The 24174-nt window shown below is 35.7% G+C and overlaps 2 protein-coding genes across 2 annotated transcripts; one reads left to right on the top strand and one right to left on the bottom strand.

The window, feature by feature from the left end:
* The first annotated feature begins 3649 nt into the window (after positions 1-3649).
* On the top strand, positions 3650-7244 carry LOC115952178 (protein PHOTOSYSTEM I ASSEMBLY 2, chloroplastic). The gene is made up of 3 exons (XM_031069252.1): positions 3650-3976; positions 5249-5510; positions 6978-7244. Exons 1-3 carry the CDS (start codon positions 3803-3805, stop codon positions 7043-7045), a joined length of 504 nt encoding a protein of 167 aa, XP_030925112.1. The 5' UTR covers positions 3650-3802; the 3' UTR covers positions 7046-7244.
* A 440-nt stretch (positions 7245-7684) lies between these two features.
* On the bottom strand, positions 7685-9959 carry LOC115953376 (protein PNS1-like). Its single transcript, XM_031071004.1, has 3 exons — positions 9547-9959; positions 8206-9345; positions 7685-8109 (listed from the first exon to the last, which is right to left on the bottom strand). The coding sequence occupies exons 1-3, from the start codon at positions 9604-9606 to the stop codon at positions 7975-7977; spliced, it is 1335 nt and encodes a 444-aa protein (XP_030926864.1). The 5' UTR covers positions 9607-9959; the 3' UTR covers positions 7685-7974.
* Between the last annotated feature and the right edge of the window lie 14215 nt (positions 9960-24174).

Genomic DNA, 24174 nt, shown 5'->3' with positions numbered 1-24174 from the left:
GCGGCCAGAAAAGTAGCTGCAGTGCATTCAATGTGTGGTAGCAGCTTTCCCATAGATATTTTTGGGTTCCCCTCCTTCTCGTATGTTCATGATGCACGTTCCTATTACTGGAGCTTCATGGAAGGTTACTCTGATCATTGGAATACATATTTGAGCTGTACTTATCGTATCTGAAGAGATATTCCTCCTCGGACAACCTTCCCATTTGTATCTTGCTCATTAAATACTGAGCTTGAATCGTTCATTATCATTCGTTCCTCCTCGGACCACCCATGCTCTCGGACAAGACCCAAGGCCCAATATTTAATTTGGGCCCTTAATCCTACAATTATTATTATTATTATGCCATTTGGACTAATTTAATAAAGAGTAATGCATTTCATAATCATATTTATCACAACATAATTTATTATTATTATTATAGAGTTTTTATTTTTATTTATTTTTTTATTTTATAAATTTTTGAAACCATAATTCTACCATAGTCAGTTGACTAAATTGTACATCTCCAAGTTAATCGATCATATTTTTCATGTTACATGTAATTTTTTACTTCCATAAGGGTAGGGTATTCACGATCACAATGACTTGCTCCAATATTTTGCATGCTTGTTTTTTTTGGATGCTAAATGTGTTTGTTCCGAAAGTTGTATTTCAAAGGATTTGCCGATAGTTTTGGAGCAATTGTTTTCCATCTAGTTGATTTAGAATCAATAATAGTAGTTATTTTCCCTCATCATTTGATTCACATAACAGAGCAATCTTCGGTCCATATTTAGAATGAGTTTGATTTTATCCTTTTGAAGGAACATAGGATGTTGCAACAATCTGAACAAATTGATGTATTGACAAACCTTTTGTTTTCTTTGTTAACCAATTGAATTATTTGATGAAGCAAAGAAACTAAATGTTTGTTTCTAGGAAAAATTATAAATAAATGTTAGTTTGTAGGTAAAATTATAAATTATGCAATATATGATAATAAAATGTTTCCCTTTGAATGATACTGGTCATAATTTGGATACAGTTAAAGCATTCACATCTAAGAAGTTAAGAATTTTAACTTTTGGCAACTCAAAACACTACTTTATCTATTTTAACAATTCGCTTTACAATTCATCCAACATCAAAGGTTCTATTTTTCACAACACAACTAAAAACTATTCATTTATTTCTCTCTCTCTCTCTCTCCCCGTCTGATGTAGCCACCCTCACAACCCACCATTCACCATCTCCACAAACAAACCCAAAACCAACAACTACCCAATCACCACCACCACCACTACAACTAGCCCATTTTAGCTACCACAACCAAAACCCAACAATCCACAACCCATCATCACAGCCGCCCAACCAAACCCAGCTTGATCTCAACCCACCCACCTCGATCTCAACCTAACCTAGACCAATCTCAACCCCAGCCAAAACCCACCCCAGTCACAAAAATGATCACCACCCACCACAGCCTCTCTTTGTCTCTTTCTCAAGCACCACCATGCAAAGCCATTACCACCACTAGCCACTACAAGCCACTGCCACCACTAGCCACTTTTTGAGAGAGAGAGAGAGAGAGAGAGAGAGAGAGAGAGAGAGAGAGAGAGAGAGAGAGAGAGAGAGAGAGAGAGAGAGAGAGAGAGAGAGAGAGAGAGAGAGAGAGAGATAATTTAACAATGAGAGAAGGAAAGAGAATAATTTAATATTAGTAGCAACTTACTACAGTGAGTTACAATTACTAGCAGTTCACTGTAGTAAGTTGGTAAAATTTTTTAAGTTTAGAAACATTGATGTTGGGTGTTTCTGTGTGCTCGAAGTGATAAAATAGCTAAAAAGCCTTTTTAAGAGCACTATTGTGAATGCTCTTAGAATTGGCCTACAATTTTATGATAAAAGTATCATTCCTCCATAACAAAAGCATATACTTAGAAACAAAATCCTAGAAACCAAAATAAAATTCCAATAACGAAAAGAAGGAAAAAACAAAAACCAATAACATTGTAATATACAACTTGAGGAAGTCCATAACGTCACCCAATAAACATAACCTCTCTCTTTTGTCTCTTAAAAATGGTTTGTTTGATACATTATTTTACTAAAGAATACTCCAAAAACAATTTATTTATTAGTGTATTTTAACTAATACTGGTCACTCCATAAGTATAAGTACTTGTGGGGTGTTTGGGGGGGAGGGGGGAGGAGGGCAAAAGCTGGGTTTCAAATCTCCAGGAGAGAACTTCACACACACCCATGTGAAATCAATCCCAAAACCTTAAATCAAACCCACACAATAGCAACAACAAAATGGCCACAAACCCATTTGAAATCAAAACCCACAAACAACAACAAAATCCCTATTTTCCAAACCCACACAAATCCATTTCAAATCAACCCTAAACCCTAAATCAAAACCCACACAATAGAAATAGCACAATCCCTATTTTCTAAACCCACTCAAACCCATTTCAAAAACAACCCCAAACCTAAATCAAAACCCACGCAATAGCATTTCAACCAAATAAAACAAGGGAAATTTCATAGAGATAAGGAGAAACAAAGAGAGGATGAACACGAGAGAGAGCTTATTTTTTTTTCTTTGAGAGAGAGAGAGAGAGAGAGAGAGAGAGAGAGAGAGAGAGAGAGAGCTAAAAAGAACGTGAAAGAGAGAGAAAGATTTTTTTTTTTTCCAATTATGGTCAAATCCATGGGTTTTAAACTTTTCTAAATATTTACAAAAATGCGATTAAGTAATGTTATTTGAAAACCGAAAACTAGTAGGAGTTCTCTAAATTCAATATTCAAATACTCTAAAACGAAATAGGCGAAAATGCACTTTTGGTCCCTACATTTTGGGCCAATTCTTGATTTGGTCCCTAAATTGATTTTACTCCTAGGTCAGTTCCTGATTTCAGAAAATCGATTCTATTTTGGTCCCTGCCGTCAACCCAATAACAAAAAAATCAAACGTGGCAAACGGAGCACATTGTTGGCATGTTATTTTATTAGCCACGTCAGCATTTAACATGCCAACAATGCGCTCCGTCTGCCACGTTTGATTTTTTTGTTACTGGATTGATGGCAGGGATCAAAATAAAATTGATTTTCTGAAATTAGGGACTGACCTAGGAATAAAATCAATTTAAGGACCAAATCGAGAATCGGCCCAAAATGTAAGAACCAAAGGTGCATTTTTGCCAATGAAATATATAGCTCAAACACTTCTAAATAAAATTTCTTACCGAACACATTGTTTTATTTTGTTTTGTTTTGTTTTTTTTTTGGCTCAAAGACTTTAGTGTTTACTAGCCTCATCACGAAGCATGTGCGATAAGACTTTTTTTTTAGTGGTCCTATTTTGTAGCAAAAAAAAAAAAAAAAAAAAACTATGTTTTTTATTTTATATATATATAATTTTTATTTTAAGAATTTAATTTATAAATGGATAAAAAAATTTAAAAATATGCAAGAAAATGTCCCTATTTTTTAGACAATGTTTTAATAAGAGTTGAAGTTGTATTTTTACTGAATTATTCTTTAATTTAGTCTCTACTTAGACATAGGGATGTAGGGACATTTTTGACCAAAAAAAAAAAAAAAAAAAAAGAGAGGAATACAAGCAGGAAAAACATTTAAGTATAGATTAAATACTTTCAACCGTTGTTTTTAATCTCTTGCCAAAACAGGCCTAAACTCCTTTCAAAGTTTTACCATCTCCCAATTCTGTGGATCGTTAAAAACGAGGCTCTCTCAATCCTTATTAACACTCAAAACAGCGATTCCTCCAAAGTTCACTGTTTCGAGGATTGTAATGGATTCTGCTACTCTGAACACGACATCATTTATACTTTCGCATAAATCTCCATCCAGCTTTACAAAATCAAATTTCAATAACAATAATAGGATTCTGTCTGGGTTTCATAACTGTGGAAGAAGAAGCAAGCCCATTTCAAGAACTTGCGCCTCTGTTTCCAAAGACCAAAGGGTATGTATTTCCTCTCATTTCAAAGTTCTTAATGTTTTTTGAATTCTGATTCAATGACTAGCTTAGAATGGGTGCCATAACTGTTGAGTTTGGTTGTCGGTTCTTTGCACTTTTATGGTATGTTTAAATTGGGAGAGGACAAGTTTATATGCATCTTGAGGAAAAAAAAAAAGAGAGGAATATTATCGTTGTGAATTGGTGTTGTATATTAGTCTTTTTGGGGATTCAGTGGATGATGCCTAAAGGCATAAATAATAGACTTATTTATTAGCAAGGACAATTTGGTCGACATCGGGGATATTGAAATCTGAAGGGTGATCCTTCACTTTTTTTTTTATTATAAAATTTTTAATGTGTTAATAACACAAATTTCCTTTATTTGATGGTAGATACTCTTTGTGTTCATCATCGTGAGCATCAAGTAATTCTCCTTTTTAATAAAGCTTCATCACTTATAAAAAAAATTGAGGTGTATTTGGCTAGAAAGGAATGCTAGAAGCTTTGAGGGGGGATGAAAGGACCATTTTAGATTTGTTTGGTTTTTGTGATTTGATAGATGTTTGTAATTTGCAAGCTTGATTGTAGGGTCCTAATTGTATACACCCTGTATACTTGGGTGACTATTTCTTGGTCTCAATTAAATTCATTACTTGTCCAAAAAAAAAAAAAAAAAAGAAGAAAAAGAAGAAAGGACTTAGATTTGGAAATTCTGTTTTTCAAAATCATGTTTGAATGGTTGGCAGCGTCAGGATTTTTTTTCATATTGAATCTTTTATTAGATTTCATTGATCATTGCAATTTTAGAATTTAATTGTGGGTGTACCTATTGTATACTTCCTATGTACTCAGGTTACACACCTTTGTTTCTCAATGAAACTTTTTATTTATCAAAAAACAAGTTGATATGCATGATTACAACCAATGGCGTCGAGCTCAAATGACACCTCCAGCCCTTATAAGAGCTAGGTGGAGGGTGAGATCATGGCTTCAAGAACCACCAGGTGCATGTGTAACTTACCAACCAATAAAAGATGCCCTTATGATGAATTTCACTGTTACCTGATTCCCCCCCACCCCCCTTTTTTTTGCTCATAATCCAAGTGCTTGATTGCTTTTAAATCAAATCGCTACTGCATTGTGTTTATCACTTTATATATATGCATTTATGTGTATGCACATGTTTGTAATTCAGTGTTGTCTTCTATTTTTCTCTTTCCAGTTGAATGCAGTTTATTATGGTTATTGATTTCTAAATTACTAATTTTTTTTTAGGCTAAGTCAAGTTCAGCAGGAGATGTGCATAGACGAAGAAGCAGCCTTGAATCCCTGTTTTGTTATGATAAGGCAATACCAGAAGAAAGAATTGAGAAACCTATTGGGATATCTTTGGCTGAAAAAGTAATTGGAGAGAATTCCCGATGCACAGATTGCAAAGCAAAAGGTGCAGTCCTTTGCACAACTTGCTCTGGTTCAGGCTTATATGTTGACTCGATATTGGAGAGCCAGGGCATTATTGTCAAAGTTCGCTGCTTAGGTAAATTACCTTCCCTCTCAAAACACAACCCAGACAATTGCATGTACATATACATGGACATTCATGCAGTCTACTTCTACTCCTGATGTAAAGTCCAATTATTTGGTACCATGATGTGTGTTCATAATGAACCAAACTTACTATTACTTTGGACATCCTTGCCTAGGACCAATTTTAAACGAAAGCTAAGAACTCATTTAAATTTTAACAGGGAGTAGAAAAAAACTGAAAATGTGAATTTATTTACTTTTTTGGTGGGACACAAGCTATTTAGTTATCATTTAGGAGAGTTGATACCATGGGTGGGGGGGCCATAAGGATGGTATGTTGTTTAAGTTGCATTGAAATTTTCTTATTTTGTAATTGAGGCCTAGTCCTCCCTACCTAAATCAAACAAATATAATCTAAGCTAAAAGAAATGGAAAGAAAAGGAAAGAAGCAAAGCAAAACCAACAGTGGTCTGTTGACCAAAGTGGCAGGCATGGTTTATAGATGTAAGGAAAGCTGCTTCATAACGTATATTATTCATCATGATCTCTCACAGTCACATAATGGATGATTGTTATTCATGAATGGTACTATATGTTGATTATCGCCACACTGCTCTCAGTTGAATTGTATCTTAGTTTTACTAATTTTTATAAGTAGTAAGTACTACGATTTACTTTTACTGATCTTCATGATATGCTACCATTGCCAGTTTTACTTAGTATGCATTAAGAAGGCAATAGTTTTTAATCCCCAAACTTAGCTAAGTAGTTGTTTTTACTTATCTTTTTTCTAATGCTTTTCAGTGCTAATTTTCCTCTCTTATTTTAAGAACCTTTATCAAGTGCAGGATCATCCTTTTCAACTAATACACATCATCAATATAAGCAAGTTTAAATGGTCCTTCCATTATTATGACCTTAAAGGGATATCTCTAAAATCTCACAGTACACTTATTTTCATTGCCATCTTTAATTTTGTATTTTATTCATTTATCACAACATCTTCATCCCAGCTACACGATCCTGATGGATGCTTTTCTTGGTTGGTCAGTACTTTATCCAGTGTAGTTCTCTTTTTGGAATTTCACTTCTTTTTCATCTCTAGTGTGACAATATTATAGACTATGAGAACTCTAATTTAAGCTTTAGATGTAATGAATTGATCAAAGTTGTCCTTAACTACCCCATCTACTAATCAGCTAGAATGTCATTATCTGAACTTTCAATTCATATGAAATATTAAATCTTAACTTACCCAATCCACTAATCACCAAATTCTGAGTGTCAGCATCTCAATTTGCATTAGATTTGAAATATTTGTTTTATCTTGTAATCGCTAGATTCCAAGGTTGCCTATTTAAAACTAACCACTAGGAAATTTTAGTTTTTGACAATGTTCTGTTTTATTCAAATGATTTTATTCAGGATGTAAACTGTTTCACTACTATATTCTAATCTTCTAATTGTTGTAATGTAGGTTGTGGGGGAACTGGTAACATCATGTGTTCAGAATGTGGTGGGCGAGGCCATCTTGGACCCAAATGATTTGTGTGGTTTTGCTTCTGTTCCTTTTCTTCAATTTTGTTGTAGCCTTTTCTGTTGTAATAATCTTTAATTATGCAATTTTATGACACATTCTAGTTATGTAGCCTGTGATGTTATTTTATTTGGTTCAATAGTTGTTGACATGTGATAAATTTTCATGGTTGGTGATCTGTGATATATTTACAGAAATGTTTTATAACAATGTATCTGATACTAATTTTTTTCATTAAGGGTATTTTTTTCCCAAGATATTCGTCTCCTTGATATTACCAATTGGTTCGAGCTGCTTAATATGGACAAATGCCGAGTTTTACTGTTTCCCATTTCCTTCCCTGTACATGGCAAATGAAAAGCAAAAATGCGTCACATATTATTTTGCCCTCTGAGAGACCAAAACTTAATGAAGTCTATTACATTGGAGATTTTATGGAAACCTTCATTTGTATCCTTTATTACATTGGAGTTTTTATCCTCTAGAGCTTTCAATCAGCTTTTATTCTGGTATTTGGCTTCAGGAATCCAATATTTGCAAGATTACACAAAAGAAAAGGAATATTTTCAAATCGCAAGATTACACAAAAGAAAAAGAATATTTTCAAATCATTGTCACACTAAAAGCTTCATATGGTACCAATCAACAAAAGAAAAAAAAGATGTATTCTCAATCTGGTTATCCTTTACATGTCTATAGTTTCACTTGCCCAAAAAAAACTTGACTATAGTTGTTCAAGTAGCAACTTGTGAGTAACGGTTCCAGTTAGCTCCCAATCTGCTTTTATTCTCTATCTGGAATATTTTCAAATCATTGTCACTAAAACCTTCATATGGTACAAAACAAATTAACAAACCACACCATAAAAAAAAAATGCCTATAGTTGCTCAAATAACAACTTTAACGGTTCCAATTAGCTCTCAAGTCCCATTGATTGTTAAACACGATATCTCTGAAGCTCTTGAATGCGATCTGGGATGGTCGAATCGAATTGAGGGTTCTGTGGGTTCTCTGCGTAAGCAATGTAGTAAGCTGAAACGCATGCTTGTGGCCAAGCCATAGCCACCCGACACTGAAACACACACAAACATCAAGGGAATTTATTTTCTTTTGAGGTTTTAATATTGCTGAAAAGCTATTCAATTTTCAATTACAGCTTAGTACTTACCATGAAATAGCCAACCAAGAAAGCATATATTGATACTTCAGTAGCTTGATTCTCGTGAATAGCAAGCGCCCATGTTCCACTTATTAGGCTACATATAGCACCCCCTGCCACCCCAAAGAGGAAACAGAATGACCCAGTTAGATCAGAGTCAATTAGCGTTTCCAATCCAGCCATCCCGAACATCCGCCAAGCATCAGTCGATGCCTGCACAAACCCCTTGTTATAGACCCCGACGTACACGAAACCCCACCGGTTCCCGTACGTTATAAGGGTTGAAGCAAGGCCTGCATAACAATCAGCACAAGAAAACAAGAACTTATCTCTATCCCCTGCTATCAACTTCAAGGCTCGAGCTGAGCCCCGAATAACCCCAAGAATTGGAACCAGGGTTGAGCCAATGCAAATGCTTCCCATACAGTACTTGATTGTGTCATGGAAAGCTGCGCAAATGTCCATGTCAGCCCCACAGGCGAATTGCAAGAACTTCACGCGAGATATTGTAACTATCAATGTGTTCTTGATGACATGCATAGTCCCGGCCAGGCTTAGCAAAATGACTGAAATTAAAAAGGTATCTAAGCTGGTTCTGGAGGCAGTAACCCCTCCAATGCCAGACATCAAGAAACAAGAATAAAGAGTACTGATAAGGATTGATAGAATGACTAACACTACAGTTTTAGCAGGATAGAAAGCCATAGCTACTGATAAAATCTGTTGAGCATACTCGAATCGGGGATTGACCCAACAAGCATAGAGGGATAGAATGAGGGCAGAAACTACAGCAATCACACCAACCGCTAAAGCCCCAGCTGAGCCTATTAAAATGAGTAGAATGCCAGCTGCAAATGTTAGCAAAGGACTAAGCCAAAAGGCTGCCTTGAGGGCTGTCGAGTGGGTGTATCCAGTTAACCATTGCCATATGAAAGCAACAATTCCAGCAGATGCTGCTGAAGTGAGCAGTGGAGGAAACCATTTCCGGGGGTGGAAATGGTGCTTGTGAACATTAGAAAGGAGGCCATGGATTATCAGGAAGATTACCAAGATTGTGATTAGGATCAGATGTACATAGAAAAGAATTCCAAAGACCCTCCTGATGATCTGCCCTGCCGTTGTTTCAATTGAAGTTGTTGATTCTTGTATCTGCACCCACAACAAAATCAAGTTGAGATAAAACAAGAAAGTCAACTAATATATAATAAGGAAGATGGAATAAAGAAGAAAGGCGCGGCTTGTTGCAGTAGCCAAGGAACTAAAGCTAGAACAAGAAATGAAAAGGCACTGGAGGATTCAGAAGAGAAAAACACAAACAAGAAATGGTTTAGAGAGAGAAAGAGAAAGTACCTTGATGGGATTTGTGGATGGAAGCTTATCTTCTCGAGTTTGTATGTAATTCCTCTGCATAGTTATGGAAGTATTATTAAGTCCTTCGAACTTGCAATGTGATATTTCAATATCTCCACTTTTTAAGTATTTATTTTTATTAAAGAGTCTTGATATACTCCATTATTTTCTTGGTCTTCACGTTTTAGCAAAGTCTGCTGGAAATTTTTGCAAACATCAGAAACTTTTATTTTGTTATCACTCGAAGACTAAAAAAATTGCTCAAAAGTCTCCTAAAGACTAAAACTAATCAATATTACAAACATCTGACCGAGTCCTACTCCCTCCCGTCTCTTTCAAACTTCTGTAGTTTTAATCTTTGGGACTGTGGTTTGGTTGTGCTGATGTGTCATGGTGACATGAAAGAAAGATCAATATATTGTCCGTGATGATGATAACCGATGAATTTTGCGACATCCCTAGATAATTTATATCAATTTTACATATAAAAGAGGGTGTTTATATTATATAAAAAAAGTTATATTTGTTTTTGGGGGAAGAATGAAAGAGAGGGAGGAAAAAGTTTATACTTTTGACTGCAACAATTCAAACCTGGGGATGGTGCAATAATTTGTACATAAAGATTGGGTTAGGTTACCAAGATGATTTATGGATGCTTGCATTGCATGTTGATTGTTGACCAAGAACTTGGTATCTTTTCCTTTAAAAAAAAAGAAAAAAAGAACTTGGGTATCTTTCTTTAATCATCAATCTGCCAAGATTTTTAATAAGTGGTATAACTTTTAAATTTATATAAAAGATGTCCTTAAAAAAAAAATTTATTTTAAAGGTTCGTTTGGATACAACTTATTTTTTCTGAAAACTTAAAATTGAAAACACTATAGCAAAATAATTTTTAAATGTGTGAATAGTGCAATGAGACCTATTTTTAATGAAAAAGTGGCTGAAAAGTAGGTGAACAGTACGAAATAGTCCGTGAACAGTAACCGCACAGTGTGAATAGTAACTTATGTCCCCCAGCTGAAACGTGTGCAGAGGAAAAAAAAAAAAATTTTGAAACGCGTCCCTCTCAAAACGTAGACGCTATAATCTCTATCCAAACCGCACCTAAGTATCAAAAAGTTACTTTATCTATTTTAGCACAATATTTAACATTACATCTTACATAGACATGGCAAAACGGGTTAGAATTTTCTAACCCGACCCGAAAAATACTCGACCCGAACCCAATTTTTTTACCTGAAGCAAAAACGGGTTGACCCGTGACCTGACTCGTGTTTTTACGGGTCAACCCGATCCGACCCGTGACCCGAACCATTTTTTTAAAACTTTTTTTTTTGGTAAAAAAAATAGTAAAATTAAGACAATATTGGTTTAATTGTTTGTTGTGAGCTTTAAGGAAACAATTGATGCATTTACATAAATGCATGCAAATTAATTGAAAGATAAATGGTTGAGCATTCTGTAATGAGTAAAGATTTTTAAATATCAAATAGTAAAATACATGCCAAGATAATCTGGTTACAATAGAGTTAAAAATATAGATTTAAAATTGTAGACATGTGTGAGAAACATTCACAAGTGTGAAAATAGTGAAGCCAAAGTATCAAATTAGCATAAATTATGAATGCTTAGACCTTTTTTTTTAACAATTTAAGTCCAAAATAAATGGCTTTTCAAAATAAATTATGATATTTCCTAGTGTGTGTGTTGCTTAACAATGATATGATATTCATAAAAGAGATCATGTATAAATAAGTAAGCAATCAAATTTTAATGTATATCTCAATTGAAATAGAGTGTCAATCACAATTAATAATAGATTATAAAATTAATTTTCAAGATTGTAAATTTCTTATATGTTTTTATTCTTTATCAAATGGGTTATCCAATAAGTCATTTGTAATTTTGTTTTATATTTTGGAATGTTGATATTGTGTAGAAATAAAACTTGTGTATTTGTTTTACTTATCTTTGTATTATTTTGTTTTAGATAACAATGTTAGGATTTGTATAACTTTAAAATTATTAAATAAGTATTAATAAGTTTAACTGAGTTCATTCTTAATATAAGTGGTGAATTTAAAATAATGCATTTTACATCAAGTAATTTATTGCATAACTTTTCAAATGACAAATACATGTTGTTTTCTTTATTAAAAAAAAAAAAAAAAAATCATGTAAAGAATACGGGTCAACTCGACCCAACTTGACCCGACCTGACCCGCAACCCGATTGACCTGAACTCGTTTTTAATCCACTTAAAATGACCCGTTTTGACCCATGACCCGTTTGACCCGCGACCCGATTGACTCGACCCGAACCCGACCCGCCCCGCCCGTTTTGCCATGTCTAATCTTACATCTCATTTTTTTTTTTTTTAAATTTTTATTTTAACACGTCACCTATTAAAATAATCTAAAACAATACCCACCATCTATTAAAAAAACGTAATAAACACAGAGAGAGAGAGAGAGAGAGAGAGAGAGAGAGAGAGAGAGAGAGAGAGAGAGAGAGAGAGAGAGAGAGAGAGAGAGAGAGAGAGAGAGAGAAGGAAAAATATAAAAGTAACAACACAGATCAATATCAATAAGATAGAGAAAAAATGGTACATATGCATGAAAAATGCATGAACATGTGACATGAAAAAATAAAAACATCATGGGCTTAGTCCAATCCAATCCTACTAGCACACATCATTTCAACATATAGAGCACACATCTATAATGCGTGAAACATTGTTAAAATACAAATGTGATGCAATGCATGAACATTTAAGATCATTTAAACAAAACCCAACCCAAAAATTTTGCAAAAACCTCATCAATTTTGAAAAAACCCAAAATTTTCAAAAACCCAAAAACCTTGGTCTAAAAGTATGAAATGCATGAAGAAAGAGAGATAATGAGATCATACCAATGAAAGGAAGCAAGGTTTAGGTAGAAAATCAAGTGGTGAAGATGAAGAGGTTGAGAGAGAAGAGTATGGGAGAGAAAAGAGAGAGTTTCTGTCGAGAGAGATCAGTGAGAAATGAAAAAAAATCGCGCTGAGCTATATATAGAAAAACATGAAGCTCGATGGATCGAGAGGTGTCGAGCTTCAATTTTCGATAGATGGAGTTGTTGAAGAGCTATTGAGAGGTGTCCATAGCAAAGTGACCTCGATGGATCGAGAAGCTATTGAGCATCTATAGAGCATACAGAAACTTCCTCAATGGATCAAGAAGCTGTCGAGAAGCTATCGAGACAAATTCTTAAAAACTTTGATAGATCGAAATTGTGATAACAACTGTTGAGAAAAGAAGATCAAGAGGCTCGATAGATAGCCTAGATGTCGAGAGGTATTGAGAAGCTGTCGAGATTACTCAAAAACAATTTTTCAAGGAAGAAAAAAAACACAGATATGAATGCAATCAAGCATGCTATTCAACCAAAGATCCAAACAACATTTTAAGCTCTCAAAAATATCTCTTAACAAAAAAATGTCAAGCATTTAGATCCAAAACACACACACACACACACACACTAAACAAGTCTAACCAATTTTATATTTCAAAAACAAGTCAAGACAATTTAGTGAGCACACATTAACACATGTATTCCCTGAAATGGCCAAATTACATTGTACCTACACATGTATCATAAGTGGCAAAGAATATTGCGTGTTGTGTGTGAAAAACCTCGCAAGATTGCATAAGTGTCTACATGTTATGACAATTTGAGATATGAGAGAATCACTTTAACATACACACAATCATAACTGCTTGATGGGGATTATTACCTTCGAGGTACATCCTATAACTCCCACATCTCCTAGAAGACATGCTTGCAATCATATATAAAGCATTTTGATTCTTTTTGCTTTTTATTTTTCTTTGCATATTTTCTTTTGTTAAGCATATCATGCATGGGCATATAAGAGAGAGAAAAGAAATACCCAATTATGTTAAGCTTTTGACATTTGCACTTTTGCTATGCCGAAGCATACATATGCCATTTTATGATTGGTGGGCAACAGTTGTGAGATGGTTAAGTATAAGAGTGATAACACCAATGTTTTGGCAAAGGAATTCAAATTGTGGTTAAGTATAGGATTTTCTAGTCCTTCCTATCAAAAAGAGTGATACGAGTGTTAAGTATAAGAGATTACTTAATCTTACTCATCACAAAAACGAGCCACAAAGCTCACTTGCTTAGTTGTGCATAGAAATGCTTATCTAAGCTACAAAAGATACAAAATTTAGAAAATTTTGTTTCAATGGCCATCCAAGGTACACAAGTACCAATGTACACAAAACACACACTATTTTTGTATATTTCTAATTTTTCAAAATTTTTTTTTATGAAAAACAAAATAAAGCAAAACTGAAAATAAACAAACAAAAACATGTTAAATAAAGCAAAGCATAAAACTAGATGCAAATGCATGAGGAAAGAGGAGGAGTAGAGGAAATCAATCCATGGAGATAACACTAATGTTTTGGCAAAGGAATTCAAACCATTTGCTATCAAGAGGTTTGGTGAACAAATCTGCCTTCTGATCATCAGTGTGAATGAACTCAAGAGTAAAAGTACCATCTTCAACAAGCTCCTGATTGAAATGATGTCGAATCTCTATGTGTTTAGTTCGAGAATGTTGAACAGAATTCTTAGAGATGTTGATGGCATTGGTATTATCACAATAGATGATAAGATGTTCTTGACGAATACCATAATCAAGGAGGAGTTTTTGCATCCATAGAGGTTGGGTGCAACAGCTACTGGCAGCAATGTATTCAACCTCTGCAGTGGATAATGAGATGAAATTCTACTTTTTGATCATCTAGGAGACAAGATTATTACCCATATAAAAACAACTGCCTGATGTACTCTTTCTCTCATTAGCATTCCCAGCCCAGTCTGTGTTAGAATACCTAGCTAAGACATCATTTGTGTCCTTGCTATACCACACACCAAAGTCGGTAGTGGTTTTAACATATTTTATGATTCTTTTTGAGGCAATTATATGAGACTCTTTAGGATTAGCCTGATATCTATCACACACTCCCATATTGTAACTAATGTCAGGTCTACTAGCAATAAGGTAAAGAAGACTACCTATCATGCTTCTATATAAAGATGAATCAACACTTTTACCCAACAAATCAACAGTGAGTTTAACATTTGGGCTCATAGGGGTTCTAACTGAACTAGCAGATTCCAAACCAAACTTTTTTACAAGATTTTTAGCATATTTAGATTGAGATAGGAATATACCTGACTCTTACTGATGGATTTGCAACACAAGGAAGTGAGTCAATTCTCCAATCATGCTTATCTTGAACTCGGCTTGCATGAGTTTGGAGAAACTATGAGCAAGTTCATCCTTAGTCGACCAAAGATGATATCATCAACATAGACTTGAGCAACTATCAACTCACTGTATTTCCTTTTGATGAAGAGAATTTGATCAGCTTTTCCTCTTGTGAACCCATATGACACCAAGTATTGTGTGAGTCGATCATACCAAGCTTTGGGGGCTTGCTTTAAACCATAGAGTGCCTTCTTGAGGTACAACACATGATCTGGAAAGTGTGGATCAATGAATCCTTTTGGTTGAGCCACATAAACATCTTCTTTAAGGAACCCATTCAATAAAGCAGTCTTTACATCCATTTGGTAAAACTTGAACTTCAAGTGACATGCCAAGACTAGGAGAATCCTGATGGACTCTATATGGGCTACTAAAGCAAATGTCTTATTATAGTCTACTTCTTCCGTTTAAGAGTATCCTTGAGCCATAAGACGAGCCTTGTTGCGAATTACATTACCTTCCTCATCAGTCTTGTTACGGAAGATTCACTTTGTGCTAATGATGTGCTCACCTTCCAGTTTGGGTACTAAAGTCCAGACATCATTCCTTTGAAACTGAAGCAGTTCATCATGCATAAACTCAACCCAGCTTTCATCTTGAAGAGCTTCCACAACCTTGGTAGGTTCAACCTTGCATTTGAAATTTCTTGGTTGGTTCTGTGTGTTTCGATCGATCGAAATTAATTTTCGATCAATCGAAAATCGTATAGAGAGTTTTTTAAAACACTTGATTCTCACGTGTTCAAACACTTTTTCAAAAAGTTTTCAAACTCTTTCTCTCTCTATCTGATTGATCAAGTCTCCAATCAAGATTTTTTGTCGTTTTTCCTCCGTTCTTTTTGCAAGGTTTTTCTCCTCTAAGGCCGGTAAGAAACTTTTACCCTTCTTTTTGCTTTTTTTTTTTTTTTTTTTTTTTTTTCATATTTCATGCATTAAATCATGCATTTGTGGGGAAATTTCGAACCTATAGATTTTTGGGTTTTTTGATGTTTCAAGCTTATTTTCTTCAAATTAATCATTGGGTTTTTGTCATATGAGGATGTATAATAGTTCTTGGTGATTTAATTTGATAAATTTGGTGAATTGAGAAAAATTAAAATTTCTAGGGCTTGAAAGTATCTGATTTGGGGTTTTTGTTCAATTTGGTTTAAATTGATGAAATTGGCTTGTTTGCTTAATTGATTTGGTCATTATAAACTGTTCTCTATCATGTATAATGATCAATTTGGTCAATTTGGTGATTTTGTGAAATTGGGTTTTTTAAATTTTGGGGTTTTTGATGTAAACTCTATGCTCAAGCCAATTTTGTGATTTTATAGCTAAATTGAACTTATTCTCACTGCATTAGAGCATGCATCATGACATTTATCTGTTCATGCATCATATAGATTGTTATTGCTATATTTTTTTTTGTGCTAACTTGCAGTCTGTCTTTGGTTTTTCGTTTTCTTTGTTGGTTCTTTTCTGTGTGTCTTGTCCTTTCCTTAGCATCATGCCTAGGAAAACTAGAGCCAATAGGACCTCCACTTCTTCACCATCCCCCACCTTTGATAGTGAGAGGTTCCTAAGTAAGAAAAACCAGGAAGCATTTGAGAAGCTTAACCTTAGGAGAAACATTTGGGCTAAGAGAAAGGTACTCCTAGATGAGCTAGATCCCGAGATTAGACGTAACTTTGAGCGTCGAGGTTGGTTACCCTTGTTGGATATTTCACATCCACCTCCGGCTACCTTGATTAGAGAGTTCGATTCGAACCTCTCTATCCACTCCTATGATGCCAACACTCTCATAAGGAGTTGGGTACTGGGTGTAGGGTACACAATTACCCCTTCGGTAGTGGCTGATGCCTTTGGAGTACTAGTGGTATGTGATCCTATCTACCCATATGATGAGTCTCCTCCCTTGGATAACATCATGTCTTATATCACTGGGTCTTCTATCCAGTGGGGTTTTGATCCTCGGATCACCACTACTGAGCTCACTTCGATTCATTATCTTTTCTTTCGGATTGCTTGTCATTCTTTTTGGCCTATCTCTCATCTGCACACCATTCCTTTGGAGCGTTGTGCATTTTTGTATGCACTGGTTACTGATGCTCCTATTAGCTTTCCTCATCTTTTTATTCGTTCCTTGATTGAGGTGTATTGGAGTAGTTCTACTGCATGCTTTGTTCTTCCCCGTCTTTATTCACCGGATTCATTTGCATCTCGGTTTAGTTGAGTTTCCTACGTCTGAGCCTGTTCATAGTGTTGCTCCCATAGGTGCCGGTTTTCTTAGGTAGAGGGCTGCTCATTTGAAAGCTAGCTCTAAACGTCCTAGGGTAGAACCTTCCAGTGTTGCACCTCCTCCTCCCTTTTCTACAGGTAATGCTATTGCTGAGGAGCCCGTTGATCATGTTGATAATGCTGCTGTTGTTCCTCCACCTCCTACCTCGAATGATTTAGATATTTGACGTATGTTAGAGACTGTCATGACCGTTCAGACGGCTCATGGACAGATTTTGGTGGACATGCTTGATGAGCTTCGTGCTTTGTGAGCAGATCTGGAGCATTTGAGATGATTGCCTCTGTCACCTCCTTTTGATGATTTGTGATTGCCCTTTGGCATTCCGTCACAAAAAGGGCGAGTACACTTGTAGAGGATTTTTGTAGTTAGGGGGAGATTTTTGTATTTGTGGAGCTTGTGGAGCTATTAGATTGTATCTAGATGCTTCATTGTGTATTTACATTTTTTTTTTGGCTCATGATGTATTTTTGTTTTGTTTTTTTTTGTTTTTTGTTTTTTGTTTTTTTTTTTTTTTTCATGATAGGGGGAGATACATTGATTGGTATATGTTTCTTGTTTCACATTGCTTTTTGATTTATATTTATGAGTTATTCATGATATATGTCTTTATTGTGTGTTATGTGAAATCAAGAAGTTATTTTTGTTTTACTTGTATTTTCCACATGCGTTTATGCGTTTGTTGAGTGTTTCAGGAAATATACAGGTTGATTCAGTCGTGCTGCTATCTACACTTGCAACTGATAGATAGTAGTTAGGTTGAATTTGTTGTGTTAGGCTATGTTTGTATATTGGGCTGTTTTTATGTAAACTTTGAGCAACTTTTGTTTAGCTTTGTGTTTTGTTACGGATTGCCAAAGGGGGAGTTTGTTAGGTTCTAAGGATTAGGAACTAGTGTATTAGAACTCTAATTTGTATTGTTGGCAAACCATGATCGAAACATGTTTTAGACTTGTTTAGACTTGCTTAAAGTATATACGTTTTATGTAAAGTTGAAATCGAGTTACTGCAGAATTTACTGTGCAATTCTGTCTGGCTCAATCGATTGAGAATTAGACTCGATCGATCGAGACATGGGCAGAATGTTTTTCTGCAAAATTCTTCCAACTCAGCCTAAGCCCATATAACGTGTAGGGTTTTATGTTTTGTCTCAAGTATAAAAGGGAAAACCCTAGCCACGTTTTTGGTGGTCCATTATGCTGTATGTGTGAATCTTTTGAGAGATCAAGAGATGGTTACCTTCACACATACTTAGGGTTTCCAAGATTCAAGACTATGTCAAGAACTTGGTAATTGATTCAGTAGCTGCATTAAAGAACTTAAAGAAACACAAGCGGGTGTGCTTGTATTTGCTGGAGAATCCAAGAAAGGAGTCCATGGTCTTGGAGCTTGCACGTGGTCATGTCAGTAAGTTTCTACTGGTGGGTAGCATTAGGATGTTAGTGGTCTAAGCCCTATTGTAAAACTTCGATTCTTTCATATTGGATTCTGGTTTACCTTAAGGATAGCTAGGTTAAATCCTCCCCAGGTTTTCACCGGTTTGGTTTCCTGGGTCATCATATCTCTGTGTTCTTTATATTCCGCACTTTACATTGATATGATTATATGATTATGTTAACCTAGATCTAAAATTTTGACTAAGTAATCACTTGACTAATTTACTAGGTTAATCCAATTGTGTTTTAAGGGGTCTAAAAACTTACACTTTGGTTTCCTTTCTTGGAAAAATGTTGTTGCATGTTTCATTGAATGTTTTGTGGTGAGATATTGTCATTTGGTTATTTTGAAATTTTGGGGCATTGTGTGATTGATCATGTTTGGAAATGTTGGCTTTGGAGCATTCTTGAAGTGTTAATATTATTTTTAATCATGGTGCAATTTGGACAATGTTGGTGGCTTATGGAATTTTGACAATGTAGGTAGATTGTGATGTTGTTGGATGAATTTTGGTTTGGATTTTGGGAGTATTGGAATTGTGAAAAATTTGTGTTACGCTATGTGAATATGTTCATGATGTATGTCGGAAAAGTTTATTGGTATGTGTAAACTTTTTTTTTATGGACATGGTAAAATTTTGTGGGTATGTGCATGGGAAAAATTTTTATTGCAATAAAATTTCGATTGTGGAAAAATTTTGTTGGGTATGCGATGTTGGTGCTTGGAAAATTTTGTGGTTATGATTTTGGCTATATGACGATTTATTTGTGCATGGGCATGAACTTGTGGGAGTTTTTTCGGACATGTAGGAATTTTTTTGCATGGCTATGGAAAAATTTGGTAGTTGTGTATGGATATGTGAAAATTTTGATTGTGGTGAAATTTTGGTGGGGCATTCATTTTTTTGTGGTGGTGGGGCATTGGTTATGAGAATATTTTTTTGGGTATGGAAATTTTGGTTATGTGGGTTTTGGTCATGGAAATTGATGAGCTGAACTTTTGTGTTGCAAAGCCTCAAGAGTCAAGGTAGTCTCCAAATGTTAAAAAGTGCATGGGCAACATTGTCTCCTAGCATCAAAAACATCATAAATGAAGTAGGCTTTGGCACTTTCTTCAAAGCTTTGTTAAATTAGGGGACACATGAATGCAAAGATCTTCAGTTACTTCTTACCTTGGCAGAGTGTTTCTAGGACACTACCTACACTTTCTATTTTCCAGGCATTGGGGAGGTAATGTTGACACCTTATGAGTTTTTTGTTATCACTGGTCTAAGGTTGGGTGGTGAAAGAATTCTTGTCAATGATTCCCTTACTTCAACTGAACTTGAGAAACTTCTAGGTGTAGTACCTTCTAGAATGAGGAGTAGCAATATTCCTTTGTCTTGGCTATTCCCCAATGTGAGATTGTGGCAAAGGGTGCTCGTATGTTCATGCTTCTTTTTATTGGGACTTTCTTGTGTTCGGATTTAGGCAGTACTGTGAATCTACACTACTTGAGGAGCTTGAGAAAAATTGAACAAATCCGGAATTATGACTGGAGCAGCATGGTCTATGCTACTCTGATGCATTTCATGACCCAACTCTCCAGGTGGAGCCTATCAAGCTTGGGTGGGGCTCCATTTGTATGGCAGGTGAGGTTTGGTATTTATTTTGGCTATGTGTAAGTTTCAGAAAATTATTTCGGCTATGTGGGTTTTGGAAAGTTATTTTGGATATGTGGTAATGGTGTTGTGAATTTTCCAGGTCTAGATGTACGAGTACTTTGAGGTTGGTCCTAAAATCTAGGAAGAAGTTGCTGGCATTTTTCCTAGATTTCTTCGTTGGTTACCCAAACATCGTTTGCCTACACCTTCCAGGCGTTCTTTGGAAATTTGGTGCTTGGTGATTAATAATTGATTGCTGATGATGTGAGTTTTTCCTCCTCTTTCTTTTGGAATCTTTGGCACTTGGCTATGGTTCAGTTTCTTCTCATTCTGGATTCCTTTGTGACTTTTCAGATGGATTTAAATCCTTGGGCTGGATGTGAGGGGTATGCAGAGTGTGAGAGGGCTTTAGAACTGAATGGCTGCCAAATGTTGTTTGAATGTAGGCATGGAAAGGTATTGGTATCTTGGTGATCAAGTGTTGCCCCAAGTTGAACATGAGTATCCTCCTACCACAATTCCAACTCCTCATTGTCACACTATTTGGTTGGTTGACTTTCTAGCTGATGAAGAGATTGCTCAGGCCCATGATGGCTATATTGTTGCAGGAGTAGAAGGGAATTATTCTGAATTCATTCGACTTCATCTGCAAGGTTGCTTGGTTGGCAAAACGATATTTTTCTTCCCTTCTAAAGTCAAATTTTTGTTCTTGCAAATTCCTTTTCCATATTTCTACTTGGTAACAACACTTGCATGTTGTATTTTTAGCATCCATCTTTTGAAGGAGAGGAAGGGGGAGAGGAAAAGGAAGAGGAAGAAATTCCCTTTCTTCATCATACTGGTAGCTCTTCTAGTTCCTTCAGGGAGACTTATCCTCATTTTCAGGCATGGTAGTATGATGTGATGAATCCTGATGGAACGTATAGTTCCATGCCTTTGACTAGGCCAGAGCACGTGCTAAATGTTCCTTGGCTCGATCCGGTATGTTCTTGAATGTTCAATTATTTGTCCTTATTTCTTCTTAGCTTGATGAGTGGTTCTTAATCTGATGACTCTTGATCTGGCAAATTTGTGCTTCAGGTTGATGTGGATCTTGTTGAGGAGAGCATGCAGATGATTGGAGGCTTGCAGTCATTGGCTCACACTAAATCCTCCCAATATGTGCTCAATGATGTGAGTTGGTTATGCGATGTTGCTATTTGAGTGTCTTTGGCTTGAATTGTGCTTGATAGTGGAATTAACACCTGATTTTGCTGACTTATTAGGCACATCGAATAGAAATTGTTGACACTACCAGAAGAGCTTTAAAGGAAATGATCAGGAGCCTCGAACTTGAAAATTGTCAGTATGATCCTCGCTTTTTCACAAGTCAGGAAGGAAATACTGAAGGTGGCTCCTCTAGAGGTGGTTCAAGGAGATCCTCACGCAGGTGGACTTAGAGTCCTAATGATGTTTGATTTATGTGTTTATTTTTCTTGCAAAACAAAAGGAAGTGTTCCTTAGACAATCTTGTATTAATTTCCATGTTTAGCACTTTGCCCCTTGGATCATGCAGAGACTTTAACTAAGACTAGTTTAGAATTCACCTGATGAGGTCTTGTAGTACTAATTTAGACTTATCTTGCTTGTCTCTATTGGAATCAGCGCTTACTTGAATGAGGTGGAGCCGAATGCCCCTAGTTTAAAATGAATGCATGATTTTTGGAAATCTTGGTTATGTTGATTTAAAAAAAAAAGAAGAAAAAAGATGATGATGATTTTTTGATTCTTTGAAAATGAATGAGGCATGGGCGAATTCCCCTAGTTTGGAACATAAATCCATGAGTCTTAAAAAAATTTGATTTGATTAATTTTGAAAACAATGATGCAAGTGATGATTTTTTAAAAAACAAGTGAGTTAGACACGTTAAAATGCCTTAGTTTGACCCAAAAAAATCTTTTTGAGTTTCAAATGATCTAAAAAAAATGGTCGAGAACACAAAATTGCATGGATGTGCGATGGCTGGAGTGGGTGCCACATGGCACATAAGGAGTGCCATTCAGCACTTTTGGAGTGTCGTTCGGCACTTTTGGAGTGCCAAATGGCACTTGGCCATGCTGCAACGCTCACGCCATGGTGGGCCGACTCCTCACACTTTTCCAATGCACGTTTTGCGTTTTCGCATTTTTTGAAAAAAATTTACTTCGTTTGTGACCATGAAACACTCTCCTAGTCAGCTACAAACTCTCTGAAACCTATTTCAAACCTGATTAGGAATTGATGCAACTTATATAAATGAATTCTCCTATGGAAAATCTTTGCATAAAGGTTAGTAAAACATAATAATCACAAGCAAAAGACATAATGACTAGCAATCATAATTTTTTTCATTCAACAATTCATGATATCAATAGATGGGTTCGTAGCTTTGATTTCAGTACCAAAACCAATTTTATACCCTATAAATTAGAGGGAATAAAGGCTCTGAGGAATGTGAAAATCAAGTGGGACTTCCTTCATGCTGCTATGAAATTCTGGGATCCCGAAGATCATGTGTTTCAATTTAAGACCGTTGAAATTTGTCTGACAATTGAAGATTTTTTTACTATCCTGGGCTATGATCCAAGCAAAAAATCTGTAGCGGTTTCTTGTGATCCTAGGCATAAGGAATCTTTGTCTGATGCTCTCGATCTTCCTACTTCCATTACTGATAGTATGATTGAAGGTCATATGGTGAATCTTTGTGCCATTATCTCTCAGTTGATTGACAAGCGCACCTATGGATTGACCGAAAATATGCAGAAAAACTTCAGTTTGGCTTTATGCATGGTGGGAAAACTTTTTCTTTGCTTTGGAAGACGCGGCTTTGTGGATGATAGAGCCATAAGTGTTGTGAATCAAATTAAGGATGGTGATAATCCTGCTTCTTTAATCTTGGTAGAAACTCTTAGGACTGGACGCTGTATTTCATGGTGGAGGGACTCAAATCTTCTTAGGGAGTCCTTTGACTTTGCAAATATGGCTAATGGAGTGACTGGACATGATTGCCGAGCCTACAACCGGTAATTATGGGCCTAGCAGTTTTCTTAGCAGGGTGGTCATCAAAATTGAGTGCCAAACTGAGAGTGACTAGGTGAAATTCTTAGACAAGAAACCCAGTACCTCAATTCAATGGGATTGTTATTGGTGGAGGTGCCCATCCCCTCTGCTAAGGTCTCCAGGATCAAATCACACCTTCCTTGTTGGGTTGCAGAGGGTGACTTTTTACAAGGGAGATAGACTCTTGAGGAAATTCAAATATGAGCAAGGAATGTCTGGTGGTAAAAGAAGAAGACCATTCAACCCTGTGGACACAAATCCTACTTCTATCCAGAACATGTTATTGAGATTGGAGATGGCTGATCGAGTGGACCAATCTTTTGTCAAGGTTCACTTTCACAAGATGACTACTAATAATAACTTAATTTTGCATATTTATATCATTATTAGAAAATCATTATCATACTTATTTTGAGTTAATTCATACATTTTATAGTTGGTTTTGGAATAATGCTAAATAATCAATTTTGTGCTTAATTGAATTTTAATGCGTGAATTTGTTTTTTTGTAGGATGTTGAAATTAAATAAGTGGATTTGTGTAAAGAAGAAATCTAATGGATTTTACTTTTACAAGGGCCATGATGAGGTCAAAGAAGGCCAACCCAACTAAATTCAAGTCCAATTGGAGTAAGGAATCAAAGGAAATTTGCACCAAATCCAGGTCCAATTCGGATTAGGATTCCAGCTTGGGCACTAGTTAGTATTTGAAACATAACTCTTGGCTCAGATGTCCAATTGAGATGATTCAAGTTGTTCTGGAAAACTAACTTAAAGGACTACAACTTTGTAGTTTACCAAAAGTCCGAATTCTGAAGTTAAATGGGCCAAAAACGTCAG

The sequence above is a fragment of the Quercus lobata genome, chromosome 7 (assembly GCF_001633185.2).
Source record: "Quercus lobata isolate SW786 chromosome 7, ValleyOak3.0 Primary Assembly, whole genome shotgun sequence".
Lineage (NCBI taxonomy): Eukaryota > Viridiplantae > Streptophyta > Magnoliopsida > Fagales > Fagaceae > Quercus > Quercus lobata.
Note: the sequence above shows the minus strand (reverse complement) of the source record. Positions and strands in the feature narration are given on the sequence as shown.

What these genes read in the sequence shown, in the direction of transcription:
- LOC115953376 (XM_031071004.1), bottom strand. Translation starts at nt 9,606, where the DNA reads ATGCAGAGGAATTACATACAAACTCGAGAAGATAAGCTTCCATCCACA. An exon ending in CATCCACAAATCCCATCAAG is followed by an intron (nt 9,346 to 9,546) that starts GTACTTTCTCTT and finishes TTGTGGGTGCAG; the next exon opens with ATACAAGAATCAACAACTTC. An exon ending in TCTTGGTTGGCTATTTCATG is followed by an intron (nt 8,110 to 8,205) that starts GTAAGTACTAAG and finishes TGTGTGTTTCAG; the next exon opens with TGTCGGGTGGCTATGGCTTG.
- LOC115952178 (XM_031069252.1), top strand. Translation starts at nt 3,803, where the DNA reads ATGGATTCTGCTACTCTGAACACGACATCATTTATACTTTCGCATAAA. An exon ending in CTGTTTCCAAAGACCAAAGG is followed by an intron (nt 3,977 to 5,248) that starts GTATGTATTTCC and finishes ATTTTTTTTTAG; the next exon opens with GCTAAGTCAAGTTCAGCAGG. An exon ending in TGTCAAAGTTCGCTGCTTAG is followed by an intron (nt 5,511 to 6,977) that starts GTAAATTACCTT and finishes GTTGTAATGTAG; the next exon opens with GTTGTGGGGGAACTGGTAAC.